Source organism: Pungitius pungitius, chromosome 8, assembly GCF_949316345.1.
Source record: "Pungitius pungitius chromosome 8, fPunPun2.1, whole genome shotgun sequence".
NCBI lineage: Eukaryota > Metazoa > Chordata > Actinopteri > Perciformes > Gasterosteidae > Pungitius > Pungitius pungitius.
Genome location: NC_084907.1, coordinates 4745842 through 4768005, shown reverse-complemented (window position 1 = coordinate 4768005; position 22164 = coordinate 4745842). Strand labels below are relative to the sequence as shown.

General features: G+C 46.0%; 1 protein-coding gene across 1 annotated transcript; it reads right to left on the bottom strand.

Moving 5' to 3' along the window:
• Window positions 1-929: 929 nt before the first annotated feature.
• On the bottom strand, window positions 930-16282 carry mmp24 (matrix metallopeptidase 24). Its single transcript, XM_037489798.2, has 10 exons — window positions 15842-16282; window positions 8580-8728; window positions 7713-7829; window positions 5535-5634; window positions 5050-5254; window positions 4240-4401; window positions 3691-3905; window positions 3156-3294; window positions 2011-2277; window positions 930-1348 (listed from the first exon to the last, which is right to left on the bottom strand). The coding sequence occupies exons 1-10, from the start codon at window positions 15980-15982 to the stop codon at window positions 984-986; spliced, it is 1860 nt and encodes a 619-aa protein (XP_037345695.1). The 5' UTR covers window positions 15983-16282; the 3' UTR covers window positions 930-983.
• Window positions 16283-22164: the final 5882 nt, after the last annotated feature.

Below are 22164 nucleotides of genomic sequence, written 5' to 3'. Positions count from 1 at the left end.
GTGTGAAATCCTTGACATCTCAAGTATGAATTACCATGATAAACATCAGTTTTCTAAATATAAATAAATTGGCAACAATATTTAATTGAGTTTGTTGCCAAAATGGGACATGGTGATCTAAATAAAAATAATCCCAGAATTACACTCAGCTAAATATTTTCTTTAATCACAAAAAATATCAATAGCTTTGACTTTAATGTTTTCCAGTGAAGACCTTTCAGTCTGAAGTAGTTTGATAACTAAGGGCTTAAATGTTCTGTTGTAACTAAGATAAGAATTATGAACTTTCATTCATCCAAACCATTTATGTGTCACACTACGCTGATGACCGGCTATTCCACCTCTGCTAAAACCTAGAAGTCCAAGCGGCAAAGAGCAGATTTTCTGGTGATGAAGATGCTTTCTGTTCTGTGTAGTAAAAAAAAAGGTCCTGTTAACATTTTTACAGCTTCATAAAAGTATGAATTCATTAAATTCAGACATCCAAGGCGAGATCACTGGTTCTATTTATCTTATGGCCTTTCTACCTATATTTTATCTTCAAATTTTTTATTTATTTTTATTTTTTGAATCTGACTCATCGTTTGGAGTCCGCATGTTCACGTCGAGTCAGAACTTGGAGATCTCCCGGCTTCGATGAGAGAATCATCACGATCATCACTGGAGGAGCAGGCCTAAACAAAGAGTCAAACTTCCCTTTCAGCGGCCCGCTAACACATGACAAAAGACTAAACTAGCCCTCGGAGTGGCTCGAAGTCTCCCTCAGAGCCCCCAGACACGCACACGGGTGAACGCGCGGCACCGGAAAAATGAAAGCCCACAAGCGGACTCTCCCCCGCTTCGTTTGCTATCAACGTCTTGGCTTTAGCCAACGTGAGCGAGCTCACGGTGCGAAGGCTGCCCCCCCCCCACCTCACCCCTTCCCCCCACCCCCAACACCTCCGACCTGCCGACTTGGACCTCTTGGAATCAGGGGTTGCCCGTCACACCCACTCCTGAACGGGGTACTTGTAGTAGTGCTGCGTCACGGCGCTCCGCTGCACTCCTTTGTTCTTGAACTGAAAGACGGTGTAGACCAGGACCAGGATGCACAGTGACAGGACGCAGGGGATCACCACGGCGATGGCGTTGACCGTGGTCGGCGCGTCGTTGATGGCCACCATGATGTCCACGTCGTCGATGGGCAGCTGGCGGTCCCCGCGGTTCGCCTTGCTGCCGGAGCGCTCCATGTCCGACTGGTCGCAGCCCATCCAGTCACGCAGGATGGACTTGGGGTACCCAGGCTCCACCGTCAGCTTCTGGTTGTCGAACTTCCAGTACTCCTTCCCCTTGTAAAAGTAGGTGTAGTCTGGGGGGGATGAAAGGGGGGGAGGGGGGGCCGAGAACAGAAATGAGAAATGAGTGAGTTGAGTCAAGTGTTTCAGCAATGAACATACTGATGAAAAATCAAATCATCCATGGACCCTCAAGGGAGTCGGGTCGGGACAATATGAGTCCTGAGCTTCTGGAACGCTGCACAGTAATTTCATTTAATAAAACCCGGGGATCGAACTGTTAAAGGACCAGCTCTAAAGCGTTGATGGTTTGGTTCATCTAAACCTAACGCCCCCCCCCCCTCCCTCTGGTTTCTGTTTAACAGGGGACAACCTCGGGTTCTTTAAAACACAAAACTTCTTGTGTAAAAGCTGCTTTCGCTGTAGTGACCACCAGGGGGCGACTCCTCTGGACCTAAAGAAGTGTATGAGAAAATGACTCTACTTCTCTCCTGATTTATTCCCTCAGTAAACATTATAAACATGAGTATATGGTCTCTAGTTTCAAGTCTCCTTCAATACAGCATGATGCTCATTTAGTAGATTAGAGTCCATTTACAGTCAAACAGACCATAAAGCAGGGGATGCTTGAGGGCGGGGCTACACGCTGATTGGCCTCGCTCAGTCCTACATGTTTAAATATATGTCCTCATTCATCGAAGCTGGGGCTGGTCATCTTTAGAAGCCCGTCACTCACATCCCTCCCTGCTGATGAAGGCCCCCTGCGGTGCGTCCGGCACTCCCTTCCACACGCTGATCGGTTTGGGGTACCCGAGGTCCGCCGTGTGCTTCTCCTCGTTGTAGCGCCAGTACTGGTCCCCTTTGAAGAAGTAGGTCTTGCCCACGGGCTCCCAGCGCAGCGCGGTGTCGATGCCGTCCTTGGGCAGGCAGCTGCCCAGCTCCACCAGGCCGAGGGGGTAGCCCGGCTCCGCCGTCACCTCCTTGAAGACCCAGTACTTGTCGCCTGCGAGGGGGAGCCGAGTCACAACGCCGATTATGGGACACACGTTATCGGATTTAGCATCTGTTGAAGGTGCAATAACAGCCCTAAGGATTCTGAATCATGGTTAATATATAGATTAGATTATTTAAGGAAATCCAGGATCCAGATCATCCAGAGCGGCCAAAAATGTGTTTTTTTTTAGGTATCCAGCTGGCAGAGAGACAAAACAACAGAAGGGGAAATGAACTCTTCAAAACACCAACACAACCGTCAGAAATAAATCGTATTGTTCTTTTTCAAAGCAGGAAGAAGCGAGCAGCTGCTGAAACAGCCCGTCTGCAGCGTTGCTATTTTGTAATATGGTGTTCTGAGGATCGATGTGGGAAAACATAAAAGAAGATTAAAAATGACATAATGTCTCTTTTACAGGGCAATGAAATCTGCCTGACTCAACAGGAACTCCTTTAAACACGGAGCACACAGAGAAAAACACTAACGGCTTCTCTCCAGTCATCAAAGGCAATAAATGAGCTGCACATATCACTGCTGCAGAAGCAAAGGTGCTTTTATCATCACAAGGCTTTGAGGATATATATATATATTGTTGAACACTTATACATTCATAACTGAATCTTTTGCATATGAATACAAAAATATGAAAAGTTTAGATAGATGTGCAAGTGTTACACATACTGTATATTTGTATAAATGTCTTAAATGTCGCTCGGCCTGTGAGCGGGACGCTGTCTGGCCTTTTGAGATGATGGGACTTAAATCACAAATAAAATCAAGTGAATTGGTGAACCAGTTTGAAAAAATACATGTGTGGACCCATGAGACTAAAGGGTGATTTATTAAGTGTGTGTGTGTGGGGGGGGGGGGGCGGGTTCTCCGCGTACCTTTGAAAAAGACAAATCTTCCGTCCGACCTCTCGTAGGCGGCGTCGATGCGAGGCGGCAGGCCCTTCCAGAACTGGTCGATCTGCATGGGGTAGCCCTCCTGCACCTTGTTGTTCCTTAGGCGCCAGAACCACCGGTCCTGCAGGTAAAGAACCCGTCAGACATTCGACCTCACAGGGGCCCAGTGGATGAAGTCATCCGTGGAATCAGCCAATCAGAGCGCTCAGAAACGTCACAGAGGTTCAGTTTGAGGTCCCAGAGGGAAAGGAAAGCAGGTACAAGAAGAATGCAGATCAAGTTCCTCCTCATCTTTGACCCCCGACCACCTCCCCCCCACCTCCCCGTCCCCCCTCTCAAGAGACAGGCAGACATTCAGAGGGACAGAAAGACAGACACAGAGAGACAGAGAGAGAGACGAACTGGTGACCTTTTCTAACATTCAGTTTAAAGATCAAGGATCAAAATGGATTTTTCTTTCTTGATGTTCCTCACACACACAGAAAACACACACACACACACACACACACACACACACCTTGAAGACGAACATCTCCCTCCTGAAGAAGGCCACGGTGCTGAAGTTGCCGTCACAGATGTTGGGCTTGCCGTTGCCGGGCAGCGCCGGGCGGTCGGCGGGGGGGCGCGCCGGCCGGCCGTGGCGGTCGTGCTTGCGTTCCGAGGTGGAGTGTGTCCTCCGAGAAGGTAAGGTGGGCAGCGGGCGGGTGGGCTCCAACATGGCCGTGGGTATTCCTTTGGATTCATAATAATAATAACAATTATAATATCAATCCAATGACACCTCTGGATCATAGCCTTTGATGATCCAGAGAAGACGCTGAAGCTCATCTTTCAGATATTTAACGTGTTCTTTGAGTTTTCATTATTACAGCAGGAAGCTGTCATGGTTATTTCACTCAGTTCTTCTTCTCTGAAGTGGAACAAAGACATTTTCATCCTGCTTCACTCGCTCACTTCTTCATATTGATTCATGACTAATATCTAAGCTGTGATACTTCTTAGGTTTCAAATGAAAGACTCAAATGGGTCAGACTTCAGATTTGCCCCGGGGGGGGCTGAACCTCACCGTAGATCTTCTGGATGCCCTGCAGGTCGTCCAAAGGCAGTTTGAAGTTGTGAGTGTCCATGTACTGGTAGAAAGGCGCCATGATGGCGCTCGGATCGTTGGAGTGCTCCAAGCCCAGCGCGTGGCCCAGCTCGTGGACCGCCACCAGGAACAGATCGTTACCTGGAGACGGGGGGAGGAGGGGCGGGGTGAAGGGGATGAAAAGTCATTTAAAACGATGACTTCACAGCAAAAGGCAGGGAGCAGAGAACCCCCCCTGTGCTCCCGTCCCCCCGTCCAGACACATGAGAGAAGAGACAAAAAAAACACAGAATCAAACGCACCCGGGGGGGGGGGGGGGCGAGCTTGGCCTGAGCCCAACGGGGGCTAGTTCAATGTCCTCACTGAACTTCAAAGTTCACAGTAAAGAAACAGGTCTTAAATGTAGATGCTGTGAATGCATGAATAACGGTCCCACAATGAAGTGTCACCGTGGTAACGGCAGAAGGATGCAGCACATTTACATGATTTCCTGTATGCAGATTTAACGTGAGGGACGCTTTTGAAAATTTCAGAAGAATTTTGGTCCGAAGAGATATATCTCTCCATGGTTCTACTGAAGCTACTACGAGGAACACCTTGTGTGGTGGTTCTGGCGCCCCCTGTGGACTAAAGTGGTAGTGGAGAAGGAGGAGGAGGAGGAAGACGACTTATCGTCTGCTTTGGCTCCTTCGGCCATGTTTAAATTCCCTGTGATGGAACCCGTCTCTCTCATTCGGACGTGTCCACAAGACATCCTCCCCACATGTGACATCACATGACCCGCCCTACCGTCGTGGTTGGCGTTGCCGAGCGTCCACGGCTCGTCCGAGTCAAAGTGGGTGTCTCCTCCGATGCCGGCGCCGGGGAAGTAGGCGTGCGCCAGGAACCCCCCCTCCCCGTCGAAGGGGGAGCTGTCGCCGTGGAAACCAGAGGCAAAGAAGATCATGATGTCCGCCTCCTTGCCGTCGTTCTTGATCTCCGAGTATGGCACCTCCTGTGTATCACAATTTCATTGCAAATATTATTTAAAAAGAAGCCTCCATAAAATTGTCATGTTCTTCCATTCTTTTTGAATATTGTTTTTCATCTTAATGCATCTACATGTGCAGGGATGCAAGTTTGTTTTTGTGTTCCTCAAGTTAAAAAGAATGAATAAAAGTAAAGTCAGGATCATGAATGAAATTCATCCATGTGACTAAGACGTATTACTTATTCACATGTACTACTCTGGTACCAGATGGGTGTAACCGTCTTCAGTGGATTAATCCTCTGACCTGGAAGGAGAGCGGGGTCACCGCCTGCCACACCATGAAGGCCTGCTGGATGGCTCGCTGGGTGTCCTTCTCTCCCACCTTGGGGGTGAAGTTCGATATGCTGTGGGGAGCACGACAGAAACAGAGCGTTAGAAGTCCACCCGACCTCCCACAGGACCGCGATGCAGCGATGAGCCGGGTTGGATCTCAAAGAAGCATCGACAAAGTTAGAGGATCCACAAAAGTCTTTGGGATTCATCTTCTGGGGATAACGAATGTTGTTGGGACATTAGTCTGGAACAAAGTGCCACAGCTTTCTGCGGATAGTTGTGTTTATACACCCACTCAAAAACTCGTTAGTCATTAGTAAAGGCAGGAAAGGAAACGGGCCTCCTATGAGAGAGAGAGGAAGCTTTATGATTACATGTTTTATAACCTCAGCTTTTTAAACCTCTACACCCCGAGCCAGAGAGAGAGAGAGAGAGAGAGAGAGAGAGAGAGAGGAAGGAAAAGATAGGATAATGATGCAGATTGAGTGTAAACAAGAGGAGGGAAACTCTGGTTCTTTAGGGGAATTCACCACTAGGGGGCGACTCATCTGGTCCCATCGAAGTCTGTGATCATTTTATCATAGACTATAAACTATAATCTCTTTCTAGGTTTGGAAAAATATTATAGTTTGGGTGAAGATGACCAAATCAGTGCTGTTACTGAAGTCCGAAAGCCATGTGACCAATAGATTATTTTTTTCAAAACTTGTATCCAATAGTTGGAAGCAAAAAATTACAAAAACTGTGCAGTCCTAAAAGTTAATCTGCAAACCCCCCTGAGTCACATTCTGTCTGCATGATAATCCCTTTAAAAGTGCATTTATTACTCCACCTGAACCCCAGTGCTTTGTGTGTGTGTGTGTGTGTGTGTGTGTGTCAGACAGCTAGGTTGCATAGTCTGATTTGGGTAAACGGTGTGGAACGTTTCGGCGGTGAAGCTGGCCAAATGACCTGTGGCCAAAACACACAGATGGTATTCTGTCTCACTCACACACACACACACACACACACATGCACGCACACTTGTCTAGCACTTCAGTTGCATGTGCAGAGACGGCAGCCATACACGACATTTAAATAACAACGTGTGCTGCAGAGAATGAAAGGAGTGAAGGAAACCTGGAGTGTGTGAATGGAGCCTTCAGAACTCCGAAAAGCCTCCGGGTCCTTCCAGTCATAACACGTAGGATTTACCTTCGTGGGAAGCTGAAAGAACTTGTCATCTCTCTTCTTCTTGGAGACCGGGACGCGACAAGACGAAGCCGAAAGCGTGTGTGCGTCGGCTTAAAGAGACGGAGGGTATTGTGCTGCAGGGTGGAGTTCTGCAGTGGTGTTTGGTAATAAGGCTATTACGTATTTAGGTTTAGATATTTCACTTTGAGCCAGGCAGCATCCTTTGGCTCTTTAAAGTGAAGTCAAAGTGTAAATGTGTTATTTAACTTTATTTTCTCTGAAAAATGGTTTATTTTGAAAAGGGACCGGATGGTCTCCTAATTGCGTGCTCTCGTCCTTCTCGACATATTTCTTTTTCTCGTTTATAATTCATCCACTCCTCACTGCGCACACTCGGCATCGGTCGATCCGTCTGCAACAATTGCAACCCACCCCCCCCTCCCCTCTCTCGGCCGGTTATTTTGTCGTCTTGTGAGACAAAATATTGTCCAACATGAAAACGGTCCGTGAGGCCAAAAAGTTGGGGACCCTGTGCTATAGGACCGGAGGAGTCACCCCCTGGTGGTCGCTACAGAGAATGCAGCTTGAACTTCAGCAGAGACATCACTCTCTAGAACAGGAGGTTACAGCGTGATCTGAATGTAAATGATGTCATCCATGCAGCATTACCCCCCCCTCTTAAGGAAACATCAAAAGAGATAGTTCCCGGGGCTGAATGATTAAGTTACTGACAGCCGATAGCAGGCAAGGCACGAGGAGGAGCTTCTGACGGGAACCCGATAGGAAAGTGATCTCACTCGGGTGTCATGTGATGCTGGAGAGTGCAGCGCAGACAAAGCTCGCCACGCCTTCAATGTCTCACGGGAGCGCTGTAATTTACGTTAGACACGAGTGGGAGGAAGTAATGCAGCGATGCATGCAGGGTCCTGTGGGACAGGGAGGTCCAGAGTGGGGGAGAAACTAGAGGGATAAAAACCTGTAGGAAATCTTTTTGTCCCTCCACTTCTGCCCCGTCAGAGCGTAGCGTTTGTTCCTCTGCCGCCGGCTGCTGTGAGGATGGTCGGGGACGCCACAGCGAGGCCTCCTCATCCACCTGCACACAACAAGCAGGCCTCAGCACACAGGAGGGGACACATCAGCTGATGCTAACTACCATAAAACCGTTTTCTTCCAGATGACGGTTGCAGATCAAGAGAACGATGCTTGTTACATTATTGAGGGGTTTGTGGTTCTCAGCCGGATCCCAGTCGGCAAACCAGTCGGCCCAGTTTTTTTCTAGATTATGGCCGAGTGACGGCAGGGCCGTACGCCGGACTCGGGCCAGTGTATTCGACCTGATTCTAGAGTGTCATTCATCCCGAGTCTCGGCCCGACGTGTTTCATCCGCCGCGCCGAGCTCAAGCCGGATCTGGAACAGGTTATTTTGGCTACATGTGAAGGCTCTTAAAAGATCATTTGTGTCCCTTCCTCACACATTGGTTGAATGAGAAAATCTCAATTTTTTAATTTTAAGTAATCTCAAATCAAAAACATCTGTTTACAAATTGTCTCATTTGTCTCTTTGAATGCGAATAGCCTCCGAAAAATCATTCCTTTAAGCATAAATATGCTCCTTTAGGATGCAGGTGCACCGTTAGCATGAAGATGCTACTTTTACTTTATATTACATTACATATCATTTAGCTTTTATCCAAAGCTACTTACAATAAGTGCATTTCAACCATAAGTATACAAACTCAAAAAAAAACAAGAAACAAGAAAGTGAAATTTCATTAAATAAGCCTTGCTTATGCGCGTTGAAGGAACGTTAGCATGCACGTGCCCCTGTAAGTGCTTCACTCACTCTATTGTGGTCTCGTCCAGGACCCCCGTCACCGGTATGCCGTAGAAGCGCTGCATGGCGGCCACGGCCGACTGCATGGCCTTCTCCTGCCGCAGGTCGGAGGTGCGGAGGTCGTTAGGCAGCAGGTAGCCGTAGTTCTTCAGCCACGTCTGACAGAGGGGGGGGGGGGGGGGAATAAACAAAAGAAGGTTGTGATCAAGGTCGTGTTTTAAAAATTCTGTTTAATGACCACCAACTTCAACAGAACAGAAAGTGTTCAATAACAAATACATGGGACTATTTCTCCTGTAGACTGAAGCTTTTTGAATATCAAGAACTAAGAATTTCCATCCTTCCATCCGGCAGGAGGCTGAGGTCCATCAGGGCCGAGACCTCCCGCCACACACACAGTTTCTTCCCGTCGGCAGAGAGGGAGGGTGGACTTATTTATGGAATATATATATCAGAGAGAAACTCAGGAGAGAGCTGAATTGTACAGAACATTTTAATAGCCCGATCGAATATCAATCCACAAGTTTCCACTGAAGATTCTATTAAATGTGGTATTTTTTACTTTTCAGAGCACCTGTCTCTTTAATATGACATAACCCAATCCAATAACACAACCAAGAGAGAGAGAGAGAGAGAGAGGGAAGAAAGGAAGAAAGGAAGATAGGAAGTAGAAAGAAGGGGAGTAAAGAGATAGATAGCGAGGGGGGAACGACAGGAAAGGGGGGCTCAGCCCTTCTCCACAGTAGGTCATTAATATTTCAGAGCAATAAGTCTCAGCTCAACACCATCGTCTGCCTGGCGACCGTGACGGATGCGATATCATAATATACCTGAAATATATTCCCTTCCTCATGTGAGGAAATAAATCTCTGGGTTGTTTCATTTCAAGATATTAGGTCATCATTTGGGAGAAGGAGTGACGCTGGGAATAAAAGTGTTGTGATTGCTGCGCTGGGGTTGGACGGTGAACCTGAATCCCTTCCGGGCAGCTACCTGGAAAAAACTTCTCCGTGGAAGGAGCTAAGTCCACTGGTAGCTCGCTTGAAGGCCTTTGGTCCTAAAATGCCATCGAGCCGCTCACAATCCAATTAGAGTGCTCGGCGATGACAGCATGTCCGTCTGATTCCTGGAAATTGACTTTTGTTCAATCCAGAACCACAATAATGAGAAAATGAGATTGAAAAAAAAAACAGCAAAAGAAATATCAGCAGCAATTTTACCAAGGCACAATAATTACACCTTTTTATTCAGAATTCAGACATCAAAGCTCTTCTATATTTCGAACAAAAAGTACTTTTTTTTATTGATGTGTGTGTGTGTGTCTATATTCAGCATCTCAGCAAATGTGTGTGTGTTTTCATCCTTGCACCGCTTACTGTGCCATATTGTGATGTGTGTGTGTGTCTCTGTGTGCTTGTGTGTTGGTGTGTGTGCGTGTGCACTCTGCACACTAGTGGCCCAGCTGCTGCTGGCTCAGAAGAAGCCGCTTGAATTAAATAATTTACCAGCTGCACAAGAAGTACTACAGTGCCATCAAAGCTCCGACACACACTCGCACACACACACACACACACACACACATTACATAAGGTGAGTGCAGCAGCACGACTGGCAGAAATAGAACCTCCACATTTGAACATGTTCAATAAAACATTTGTGACTCTCCCACCGCTTGTGACTCACAGCACGCTTGCTTCCTGAGGAGGGACCATGTGACACGTGAGTGACAAATCAGGGACAAGCGAGACACAAACAGGAAGTGAACCTTGGTCTAGAGACGCACAAAACGCTGCTTTTTAGACGATTTTTTTAACTTCAAATAGTGATCTCAAATAACAATCTTTAATCTGATCAAAATGTGTATTTAAAAACTCTGAAGAAGAAAAATAAGCAGAAACTCTATTTTGTATTCATTTGGTATAGAAGTTCTTTGTGGAGCAGCAGCACTTTGGCTTTATTGTCGAGTACCGGCCTCCCGCCGAGGGTGTAACCATGGCGACGGAAACTCAGGGACGAAGGAGGCGGAGCGAGGTCACGCCTCCACCCGGCAGTTTGTTTATCTGAGGATGAACACAAACGATTGTAGAAGCATAATTTGTTGATGTATATATATGTATATATAGTACATATATAAATATAATCTATCCCTCTTTAATATCCCAAAAAAGAGCTTCTCTCAAATATAGTCAAGTACATTTGACCTGGAACTTAAAGAGTTGTTTCTTGTGAAGATGGGAGTTTTATTTTGAAAGAACTGCACAAGCCCAAATGGTTGCTGGACTTTATTTTGAAAACAGACATGGGATGAGGAGAAACTTGAATGAAGGAGACGTTGACTAAATGCAGCACTCGTGTTAAATGGCTTTCTGCCACCACGTCTTTGTCTGCTTTTATAAAATTGTAAAATTAATCTCTGGATTTTGGCCTGTGGATGGAGAGAAAACCACAATTGAAGACGTCACTTTGGGGAACTTAAATCATTTTATTCTGCTGATTCGTTGTGATTGACGCATTTAGTCACAGTAAAATGTTAGTCACTGTAAACTCCTTGAAACTTTTGAGTCTTTTTCGGGTCCTTTCTCAAAAAGTTGTTTTTTTGCTGATTACTTAGCAACTGGCTATTACTCATCTTAATCGTATTTGCCAATCCGCGTCCTCACGGTTACTAAGCAACAGTGAAGTCACTGAAGGCCTGAAGGACAGAAGTCTGAAGCTTCAGATGAAACATGAATGGACTATATCTACTGACACGCATCATCAGGACATCATCGCCCAGTTTGACCGACAGGTGACCGACAGGTGACCGAGCGCTACAGCGCCACCAAGGGGCGTAGCTCGGATCCAAGAGGCAGCCGACAGCTTTCTCAACAGATGGGTGATGAGAGGGGGAGGCGGGGGGAGTCATCTGGTTCCGCTGACAACAACTACCACTTATTCATATTCATAATTGATCACATGACCCCAGAGCTCGACACATATACGTACACAGCAGGGAGAGAAATAAGCAGTCAACACAACACGATTTTTATCAGTAAATACATGTATATTTGTAAAGGTGTTGTTGACATGAAATTTTCACCAGATGTCGGTAACAAATAACGAAATTAATAAAATAGTGTGTAATGAAATGGACACAGAAAGAAAGGTGCATTAAGGCGCAAAGCTTAAATCTATGAGTAAAGGTTTATAAGCGTATGTGTTTTGTTTCTTGTGTATATATGGATTATTTGGGCTAATAGAACCCAAATACCACTTACATGACATATTTAATGATAAACTGAAGCAGCGCAACCGACAAGGGAAAGAAAGAAATTAGCATAAAGGGGAGTAAATGCTCTGGAGCAAGTTGTAGATCGGCTTATTTAATGAAATTGCACTTTCTTTTGAGCTTGTATTCTTATGGTTGAAATGCACTTATTGTAAGTCGCTTTGGATAAAAGTGTCAGCTAAATGACAGATAATGTAATGTTAGCCTCGATTAGCTCCGTTGGGCCCTGGTTAGCTCTGGTTAGCCTTGGTTAGCTCTGGTAGGCCCCGGTTAGCTCATGTTAACTCTGGTTAGCTTATGTTAGCACTGGTTGGCTCTGTTTAGCTCTGGTAGGCCCTGGTTAGCTCATGTTAGCTGATTGGCTCTGGTTAGCCTTGGTTAGCTCTGGGATGCCCTGGTTAGCTCATGTTAGCTCTGGTAAACTCTGGTTGGATGCTTTCTTTCACAGGGATGTTTTTGGTAAAAAAAAGTGTGAGCGGAAACAATAAAAGAATAAACAATATAACAAACTAATTTTGTAAATATTAACCAGAACAAGTGGCAGTGATGCTCTGTTCCCCAGTCAGGGATGTTTGCTTGTGTTTATTAGATGGGATTTGTGTTTGTTCATGGAGTTCAGTAAGGTGAGGTTTGTGCATTCGGCCACACAGCTTTAATTCTTAAATCATGCCTGAAGGATTTCTTGTGCTTATTTTCGTGCAAACAACCAACGGCAGTTGACTAGATGAAGGACACAGAAGTTAATCCGACTCCCGGAGGAGAGCGATGCATATCAGGAGGCTGTCTGAGGCATATTGAATTATTTAAGATAAGTACTGATAAGTCACATCCCGGCTTCTAAGTACTTCAAACTGATCGTCACAAAAACAAACAGCACAAAGACAGAGAGAGAAAAACAACAAGACTGTTGATTAAAAGGCCAAAGCGTTCCGAGCTGGCAAAATGAAAAGTGAGTATGAAGTCCTTGTGGGTTCCAGTAACACCGCCTACGCTGTGCACACTCCAACACACACGGTCTGAGGTGGAGGCGTGGTAGAACAGATCAGAGCGTCTCCATCAAGTTACAGGTGGAGTACTCCACTCTCTGGATGGACAACGCTCCTCGGATGCTAATATGCTAAGCTACAACAAGAGAGAGGAGTGATGATGTCATCAGAGGGCCTTAAGGCCTTTTTACTCTGGACCTTCAGTGCCGGTTTTCATCCAGCAATTTCGTAGTTAAAGGAGATGAACACGCTGTTATAGATCAGATTTGAATCAACACAATCCCAAAAAGGACAAAAACAAAAATGAGCTGGATGTTATTGAAAGAAGAGTTTTATAAGAATACGTCGATTAAAAACAGTGAAGAAATAAATTTGAGTTGACTTAGCGGTTCTGTATTGCTGTGTTGCAGAGAGCTAGTTCATGCTAGCTGTTAGCTCGGCTAATGAACAAAAGCTAACAGCTACAATCTACCTTGACTCAGGCTGACTTGACAGTCAGTAAAAATGGGTATTATACAAAAGGTAAATTATAAAGTGTTCAATTGTGATCTTTTAAAAGTTCATTTTTCCAGTTAGAAATTGCTTTCAAAATAGATATTAGAGAGGTAATTATGACATGTTTTGGTTGTCATTGTTATACACGCCATTATTGGATCGGCACACACAAGATCAGGTACCGGAATCAGTTCGCTGGCCCCACAAAGCTCTCAGGCTTTTATCTTTTATTTAAAGCCTTTGGGAGTAAATGGCCTAACATTCACTGTAATGTTCAGTACAGTCTGGAAAAATCCTCTGTACCAAACCGAGAGAAAGAAAAGAGGAGGAAAAAGACAAAAGAAATAATCCATGGAAACACTGTGATCAATTAACACGTCTTCTCATCAACAATCGATCATTCCAAATCATCAGGACCTCCACGACCATTGTGATCATAATAACAGTTTAATTTGCACGACACCCTTCACAACACAACCTGAAGGAGGATTAAACGTCTGTAGAACAAAAGAGACAATGTGCACCAAACCAGGGTTTGATCCAGAGAGCCGAAAACCCGAAACACATCAGCACATCCTCACATCTGTGGACAAAGGACCAGTGAGACTGACGAAGACCCCTCTCTCTCTCTCTCCCTCTCTCTCTCTGTGTTTCTCTCTCACCTTCCATCGGTGATCACAGACACTCAGACACGAGCTGAGCCGAAGGAAACTCGGTCAGACATTTGGCGGCCACGGGGCAGGGAGTTATGGTGAAGATGAGCTGCTCTATAAGACAGATATAATTGACGAGTCATTATGCAAGAAAACAAACTGTTGCTGTTGCCTGTCAATCACCATGTTGCCTCGCCCTAAAGCATCTCCTGCGTTATGGTTCGTTTGACTCTAAATGAAATAAATTTACAAAATGAACATCATGCTGTGTTCAAGAACACTCGAAACTAGACATTGAGACTATTAAAAAATCAACAGAGAAGTAGAGTCATTTCCTCATGGACTTCTATGGGAACAGAGGAGTCGCCCCCTGGTGGTCACTACAGAGGATGCAGCTTCAATACTTTAGCGTCCCTAACCTTCGTTGCCTCATGGACAGGTTTGGGATAGGTTGAGGAGAAGGTGGTGGTTGGGGTTCAAATGACAATGACAACCTTGACTTCTTGTGCCTTACAAACATCCACGTCGTTTCCTCCTCTCCTGAGGGACATCTCCCAATAACAGGGCATTGTTTTTAGTAAGTCTTGCTCCACGTTGTTGCTACATGTTTAACCTCACAAAGGTAAGCACTGTGGGTAATTCCTTCAGACCGAGTTGTTCAAGAAGCGGAAAAAAGATTCGACAAGGCTTCGCCATAATATTTGGTTCATGAAACGTTCAGTGTTTACAGCTAACATGTGCAGGCTGACATCCACGAATAATGAGCATGTTAGCCTGTTGATGTTACTTAAACTCAAATGCACTTCACTGAGAGTAAACTCAATAAAATGTTGACCTCAGACACAAATGTATTCAACTATTTACAGGCTGAGAGGATCTGATGTGTCACATGATGTCATTTGTGTAGCCTCGACGGAAACAATAACTACTTTTATGCCGTCCCTAACGAAAAAAGACACATCTCGATTCCACTTTGCATCCAAAATTAATGGAGGAAACTCCCGGAAGAAATGTGGATTAATTCGCCGAACACTTTGAGGATGGATTACGCGTTTAGCTCCTTTTGCCTGTAGAGCTCCTCCCCGCGTCAGCATCTGCAACCTTTGCTGGTTTTCTTTGTGTTGTGTGACATGAACTGGTGCTTGGACAAAAGACGTCACCTCGGTTGGGGCTTTGGAGACCTTTCCCGCGATCAAACAAGAAATCAATCTACGAGATGAACCCACCTCTATGCACATGAAGGGTTTCACGTTTGCATGGAGCTTCAGTAAAGGAAAGAAACATCTCCCTTCTTTGCGCGGCCGCCACAGGCGCAGCTTCCTTTGTCTGTCAAGAGTCACAAGCAACACCAAACATCCCTCCAAACAACACAAAACACCTCGTCTCCCACGGCAACAAGCACTTTGATAGCGAACCCAATGTGTGGAAGAAAGGGGATCAATCCCATTGAGCCAAAGAAGACGACGGCATCTTCATCAGGAACCTGTCAACAAAGAACTCCACGTGCACACACATCTGTCTGCACACACATCTGTCTGCTGCCGCTTCCCATCTCTTCTTCTCCTTCATCTCTTCCGACCCACTGCCACGTCCATGAATTATGGAGAAGGGCTATATTTGGAAGGTGGAGCAGAGGAGCGGGTTACCTCTGAAGCTCTCTGCAGGCATGTTTATGAACGATATGAGATTATCTTATTTTAACGCTGAGCAACAGCGGATTAATAGTGTAAACTATTATGAATAACACTGGACCACACGACCCCCCCATGTTGGTCGTCCGGAACAGGAGCGAACATGCAAGTGTGCGTTACTAAGAAATAAACATCCCGAGGAGAAGCGTGTGGAGCCATGGTGCGGGGGGGGGCCTACCTCCACGATCAGCGTCTTCTCCTCCCCGCAGACGGACACCACCCAGAACAGGATGGGGAAGTAGCAGGTTTTCCAGCAGACTCCCGGGAGCCCGGCTCTCCTCCTCCGCCTTACTCCTCCTTCTCCTCCTCCCGTCGCCATGGCTGTGGCCCCTAAAATCCCCCCCCCGCCCCCCGCCCACTACTCAGAAAAGATTGCCAGGCTCCGGGTCCTGGTTGTTTACCGGAGGAAAAAGTCCGTGTGGTCGCGCCTCATCCCGTCTTCTCCTCTCCTCCCTCCCTCTCCTCCTCCCTCCTCCTCTCTTTTGTCTCCCGCTATCTCCCGGTGCGCCAGCGCGGACGCGCTATTGGTTCAGCGGCCATTGCGCAGACTCATTTGGGTGGAGCGGAACATCTGGGGAGCCTGGCTACAACGTGCAGGTTGGTCGGTCTGTCTCGGGCATCATCGAGGAGGAGAAGGGGGCGGGACGCAGAGAGATGGGGGGAGAGAGAGAGAGAGAGAGGGATGGATGGATGTTGTTGCAGTAGCGGCTTATCACCACCAGGAGCACTCCAGAGGCAGCCAGACTCCTCTTTGTCTCTTTGGCTCATTGTCCTCCTGCCACCTTACTTCAACAATTCGGGGCTTCTCCAGTGGACAAGACGTAGAGTTACAGTGATTATGACATCAATCATTTTCTATTTTCCATAGAAAAGTCAAACAATAGAATCCTTTCATCCAATGTGTTGCAGGTGGCTGCATGTTCTCTCGAACTCTTGTTCCCGTTTGCTCGTCCACATAATCATGTACGAGGAAGAATAAAGATGGAATCCGACTCCAAAAAACAGCGATCTCTCGACTTTATAACTCCCCACATCTCCACATTGATCACATGTGCTGACCATGTGACCAGAGGGAGGATAGAGAGATAGAGAAATAAAAGTACACTTCTATTTTCACTTCAAATACTCCAAACCATGTCATCAAACCTGCAGAATTTATGAAAAGTGGAATCAGAAACGTCTGTGGTCGCCTGTGACGTCATTGCAGGAACATTGGCTTCCACTCAGATCATAAATGAATGAGTATTGATTCATAATACATCTGCCCTCGGGCGCTCAAGAGGGTGGTGTGTGTGGGGAAATAAACCTCTGCTCTGCACAGTATAGGAAAGAGATTTTTCTTTGGTCCTTTACACTTAAGTATTTCATTTAATGGAAAAGAAGAAAAGAACATATTCAGCAGAAAGGAGATAGATCTTTGTCAGTGTGAAGAGGAGGCGTCAGGTGGAACGGAGCAAATCACCAGGGAGTTGAAAACAATACAAAGTTCACGTTACAACCAGTCCTCAACCTCTGAAGAGGGAAGCCAAAGCTTCAAAGGTGTTAAAGCTGCATTCTCTCTATTGTCCAGCAGGGGGCGACTCCTCTGGTCCCGTAGAAGTCTATGAGAAAATTACTCTACTTCTCTCTTGATTTATTCCCTCAGTAAACATTATAAACATGCATTATGGTCTCAATCTCTAGTTTCAAGTATTTTTCAATACTGCATGATGTGACTTCAGTGAATTATGGTCCATTTAGAATCAAACAGACCATGTGTGTTTTTTAGGGCGGGGCTACACAGTGATTGACAGGGCTCTTATAGCAGGAGATGCATGCAGACCATCTTGTGTCACGCTGGTAATTATTCCCTCTGACCAATCAGTAGTCTGTAACTTCTTAACTCCACCTCATCAGCTCAGCTTCTCTGACCTAAGGTGGTGCCAAGGATGCAGGTGGTCTGTTTGTGTGTGTGTGTGTGTGTGTGTGTGTGTGTGTGTTTGTATTATTGATGTCCTTGATATTTCTCCTCTGTGTTCTTGTTGCGTTTCTAGGTGATGTGGAGAAAGCAGATGGTGTTCCTCAGACTCCATTTGGACACGTCCTCCTGGATTTCACTCTGTTTATACGGGTCCTTTCATTCGTTTTATTCTGATGTATATATTTCATGTTGTTTAATTTGTATTATATTATTCTGCTAAGGACTGCATTGAAACGTGCTATACCAATAAACCTGTGTTGTCTGGAGCTCAACGCTAACATCCCCATGCAGGAATGTTTACTACGCTCCCTCTTGTGTTACCCCTCGACGGGACAACGGAGCAGAGTGCTCAGAAGATCAATATCCACATGCACCATCCATAGTCTGTGTGCATGGCTTCCAGTAAGGGCGCTAAAACACATAGCAACATGTTGGTACAACTGGTACGATCTGAAACTCCCTCGGGCCTGTACCGAGTACCACGGAGTGGAACAACAAATCAAATGCACGGCTCCTACTGCTGTCGACATATGAGTAGTAATAGAGCAGTGAGCAGTTTTGTATTAAACAATGAGGCTACTATCAGTAGCACATACTAACGCCAGAAGAAAAAAAAGTGGCAGGGATGCAGACTGAGTCAACACATTTCCTTCTCCTCCTACTCATCTCCCCCCCCCGTCTTCCACACTCTCTCACTTCTCCATCTCCAGATCTTTCTCTCTCTTCCTCACTGAAACGCTCAACATTAGCGCCTTCATAGTTGTGAAAATGGACCTGGTTTCATTTACAAATTATGCCTACGCACTTGATTTGGCAGAATCGTGAGGAGGTTTTTCTTTACGGAGCATGTTGATGAATTTACAATTTACTCAAGAGTGTTTTCCCCTTTGAAGTTGTAACCAATTAGAGAGCCCTCATCAAGTGCTCTACTGGAAGATCTGGGTCTGTCCACGGTGGACTGGTCTCTACTGGAAGATCTGGGTCTGTCCACGGTGGACTGGTCTCTACTGGAAGATCTGGGTCTGTCCACGGTGGACTGGTCTCTACTGGAAGATCTGGGTCTGTCCACGGTGGACTGGTCTCTACTGGAAGATCTGGGTCTGTCCACGGTGGACTTGTCTCTACTGGAAGATCTGGGTCTGTCCACGGTGGACTTGTCTCTACTGGAGTTTAAGCTGAGCTGAAGGAGGTTCTGGTGAACCTTCATGATTTCATCTGGTTTCACCAGAATCGACCCGGGGGGGATAGATAAACAGAAAAAAGAGTTTTTCCTTTTGGGACAGTGTTCAAATTAAAAAATCCGTCATCCCCTCAGGCTTACCCACAATCCTCCTTGCTCACTCAGGCAGTGTGTGAACAAACACCCACACAGTGCAAGGCGGCCAACAGCGACGCAGATCCATCTCTCGCTCGTATGATGCCAATGAGGAGCTGTGATGCTCCTCCTCCTCCTCCTCCTCCTCATCTCTCCCTCCCCTTGGTTACTAAGCTGTCCTCCCTTGCAACACTTCAGTCATCACCACTGTGCCTCCGTCATGGTCTGCCAGTTCCATGGAACATGAGTGCAAGCTTCTCACACCTTCCTCTTTGTTTCTGCTTTGTTTCATGTAATCTGTTGCTCTGAAAACTCGTTTAACACTTCTGTCCTTCAGCCCTCATTTGGTGCTCATGCTCCGCCTCACTCTCTCCTGATTCCTCCTCTCTCTTCTGTGGTTTGCTTCCAGCCGGTTCACACCTCCCTCTCCCTCCTGTTCAGTTATATCGGCTTCTAATTTCTGGGTTGTGACCCAGTTTTCAGCAGCTGACATTGTTCTGCAATGAGGATCCCTTCAGATGAACCGACACTTCTTATTCAGCCGAGCCTCGTGGACCATCATCTGGACGTGGACGGAGGCTCCATTCACCCACATCTTGAACCCACAGCTCCTCCTTTCTGAGGATGCTGAGATGGTTGCTCATCTGTATTTCCAGTCTGTGTAAGTGTCGGTTATCATCCAGGTGAACCACTCACAGTGTTTTGCATCTAAAATCACATGTGATATAATAATAATAATAATTATTATTATTATTATAACACACAATGCACGCAGGAAGACATTTGATTTAATGTTTTCTTTCTTAAGATCTGTCAAACATAAAATGTCTATATTAATTAGCAAAATTTCTCTTCATTTTCAAGTATTAAATATAAAGTACATTCAACTGTTTGTAGACGTGGTTGCACAGACTCCGGAGCCGCGAGCTCCCTTCAGTGAACTCCATCAGCGTGCTGCCATCCTGTGGTTCAGATATTCACTTACACGACTCAGCAGAGCCTCGAACGCCCCGAAGTCGAGGAAACGCTGCACACGGGGTTAACGTTCACATTTGGAGTTATTTTTGTAAAATGTTTGTCAAAGCAACAATTCTACGATCTCTTACACGACGAGTTTTGTGTCCTCTTCAGTTCTGTTGTGACAACAAGTGACATTGTGATTGTTGGATCACTTCCAGAGAATAAAGGTCAGACAAAGGGTTTGTACCCTGCACACATCAAGCTAATGCCCAACAACCTGTTTTTACACGGGATTTTTGTAATATGATGATGAGATGATTTAGTCTGAATCATCTCAACGACATCCAGATGGATGCCATGAAATGTGGTACACAGGCTCATTTATTCATTGTCACATCCTCTGCTCAGGCTCTGTGCCACTCTTTGTTTATTGCAGATGAGCAAATGTTTCAGGCTAACATGCTGAATAGAGGATTATATATTCCACAGTTTAGCTTAATTAACCTTGTGGAAAGCTACTAGAACTTAATATCAGGACTCTATAAAGAAGTAAACAACACCATCAGTAAGAAGGTGGTCTGTTTCTACATAGCTTTTTTTAATGACACCATCAGTGCCATCAACAGATGACATCACCAAGGTTCACCAGAAGCTCCTTTAGCTGCATTGGGCCTTCAGGAGCGACCAGTCCACCAGGGACGGTCCCAGATCCGGATCCTCACTGTAGCCTTGGACCTGCAGACGGAGCTCCGGAGGGAGGAGGAGGAGGATGAGGAGCTCCTTCAGCAGCAGAGCTGTCTCTCTCCTCCAGGCCTTCGGTCTCTCTGTCTCTCTCCTCCAGGCCTTCGGTCTCTGACAGCCACTGTTTGCTTAGATACCTTTTTGTTAAAGTTCCTTGGAAACAGAAGCCACATTCCGCCGAGCCGAACACACCCGTCAAACTTTGCATAGTGACACTGAGCTTGCTTTGTATTTGCATGCTTGTTGAAACCCTGAGGCCAATGGAATGAGGCCACGTTCTTGTGTAGATATTTGGCCTTTAAATGTGAGTTTGGCCAAAGCGCCTTGAAGCCATTTCAGAAAAGCTTCCTTCAAAACGCAGCCTTAAGTGAGACAACACCACTGTGTGACTAGAGGTAAATATTCAAGTTATTCCGGTACAAGTCTAAGGAGAAAATGAAAGCATTAGAAGATCTTTGTGTGTTTGCCACTGTTTGTTTTGATTGAAACTCAGCCTCCGCCTCAGCTGACATACCAGCATTAAGCCCTCGGTGTGAAGGAATTCCTTGTGAAATGGGAACAAGCAGCGTCAGCGAGACATGCAACTTAACCGCATCAAAAAAAAACACTGAATTGCTAAATTGTTTTTGGCAGTGACTCATTGAGAGTTTTTGTCGTCCAGGGCCTCTAGAGATTATTCATGTGTTGCAACTGTACAGTACACACACACACCTGTTTACAGGTGTTTAGACCAAATGTCAACAGACACCAAGAAAGGTTGTGATAGAAGGTGTTTGCCGAGCCAAAATGATCAGGAGCCACAAGTTAATGCCATTCCACCATTTCCCATCCACCAGCCAGGTGGCTCTGCCTGAGCTTTATACTCTCGGACGAAGAAATCAGCCCCAGGTGCGTCTCCTCATCACCTGACCTCAATGTTCTCCTCAACGAGTGGGCGGAGCCTGTGGCTGTACTATACAGTCCACTGGCTGCACTGCCCCTCAGCCCCAACAATAGCCTTGATAAATTTAGAATAAATAGGAGTGATAATCCCGTGCTCACTTCTCTTCACTGGGGTTTCCAGCGTTGCAGAAAATATAGACCTGTACCAGAATGCTGAGAAGACAATACACCAGACTTCCTGCTGTACACACACACACACATGCAGTAGAGGAACTGTACTACAACATGCAGGTCAAGGAGTCAAGGGACCAACGCATTTCAAAACACAGACCGTCAAGGACACACACAAACACACACAAACACTGTTGCACGTGCACACAGCACCTACAGCCCTGAGGTCCGATCCTGCATCAACACACCCAGCAGAAAATAGCTCCAAGAGGCAGGAAGAACTCTGCATCCTGAAGATAACATCGGGATGCACCACAACCACAGTGTGGGGGGCAGGGAACGCTGCTGTGTGGGGCCAGGAGTGATTGAGCCGTTGCAATGTGCAGGTGTATAAAGCCCATAAAGCGGCCACATCATGGAAGCGTCATAAACAATGAACCTTCTCTGTGGCCTTTTGGTTTGGTTTCGTTTC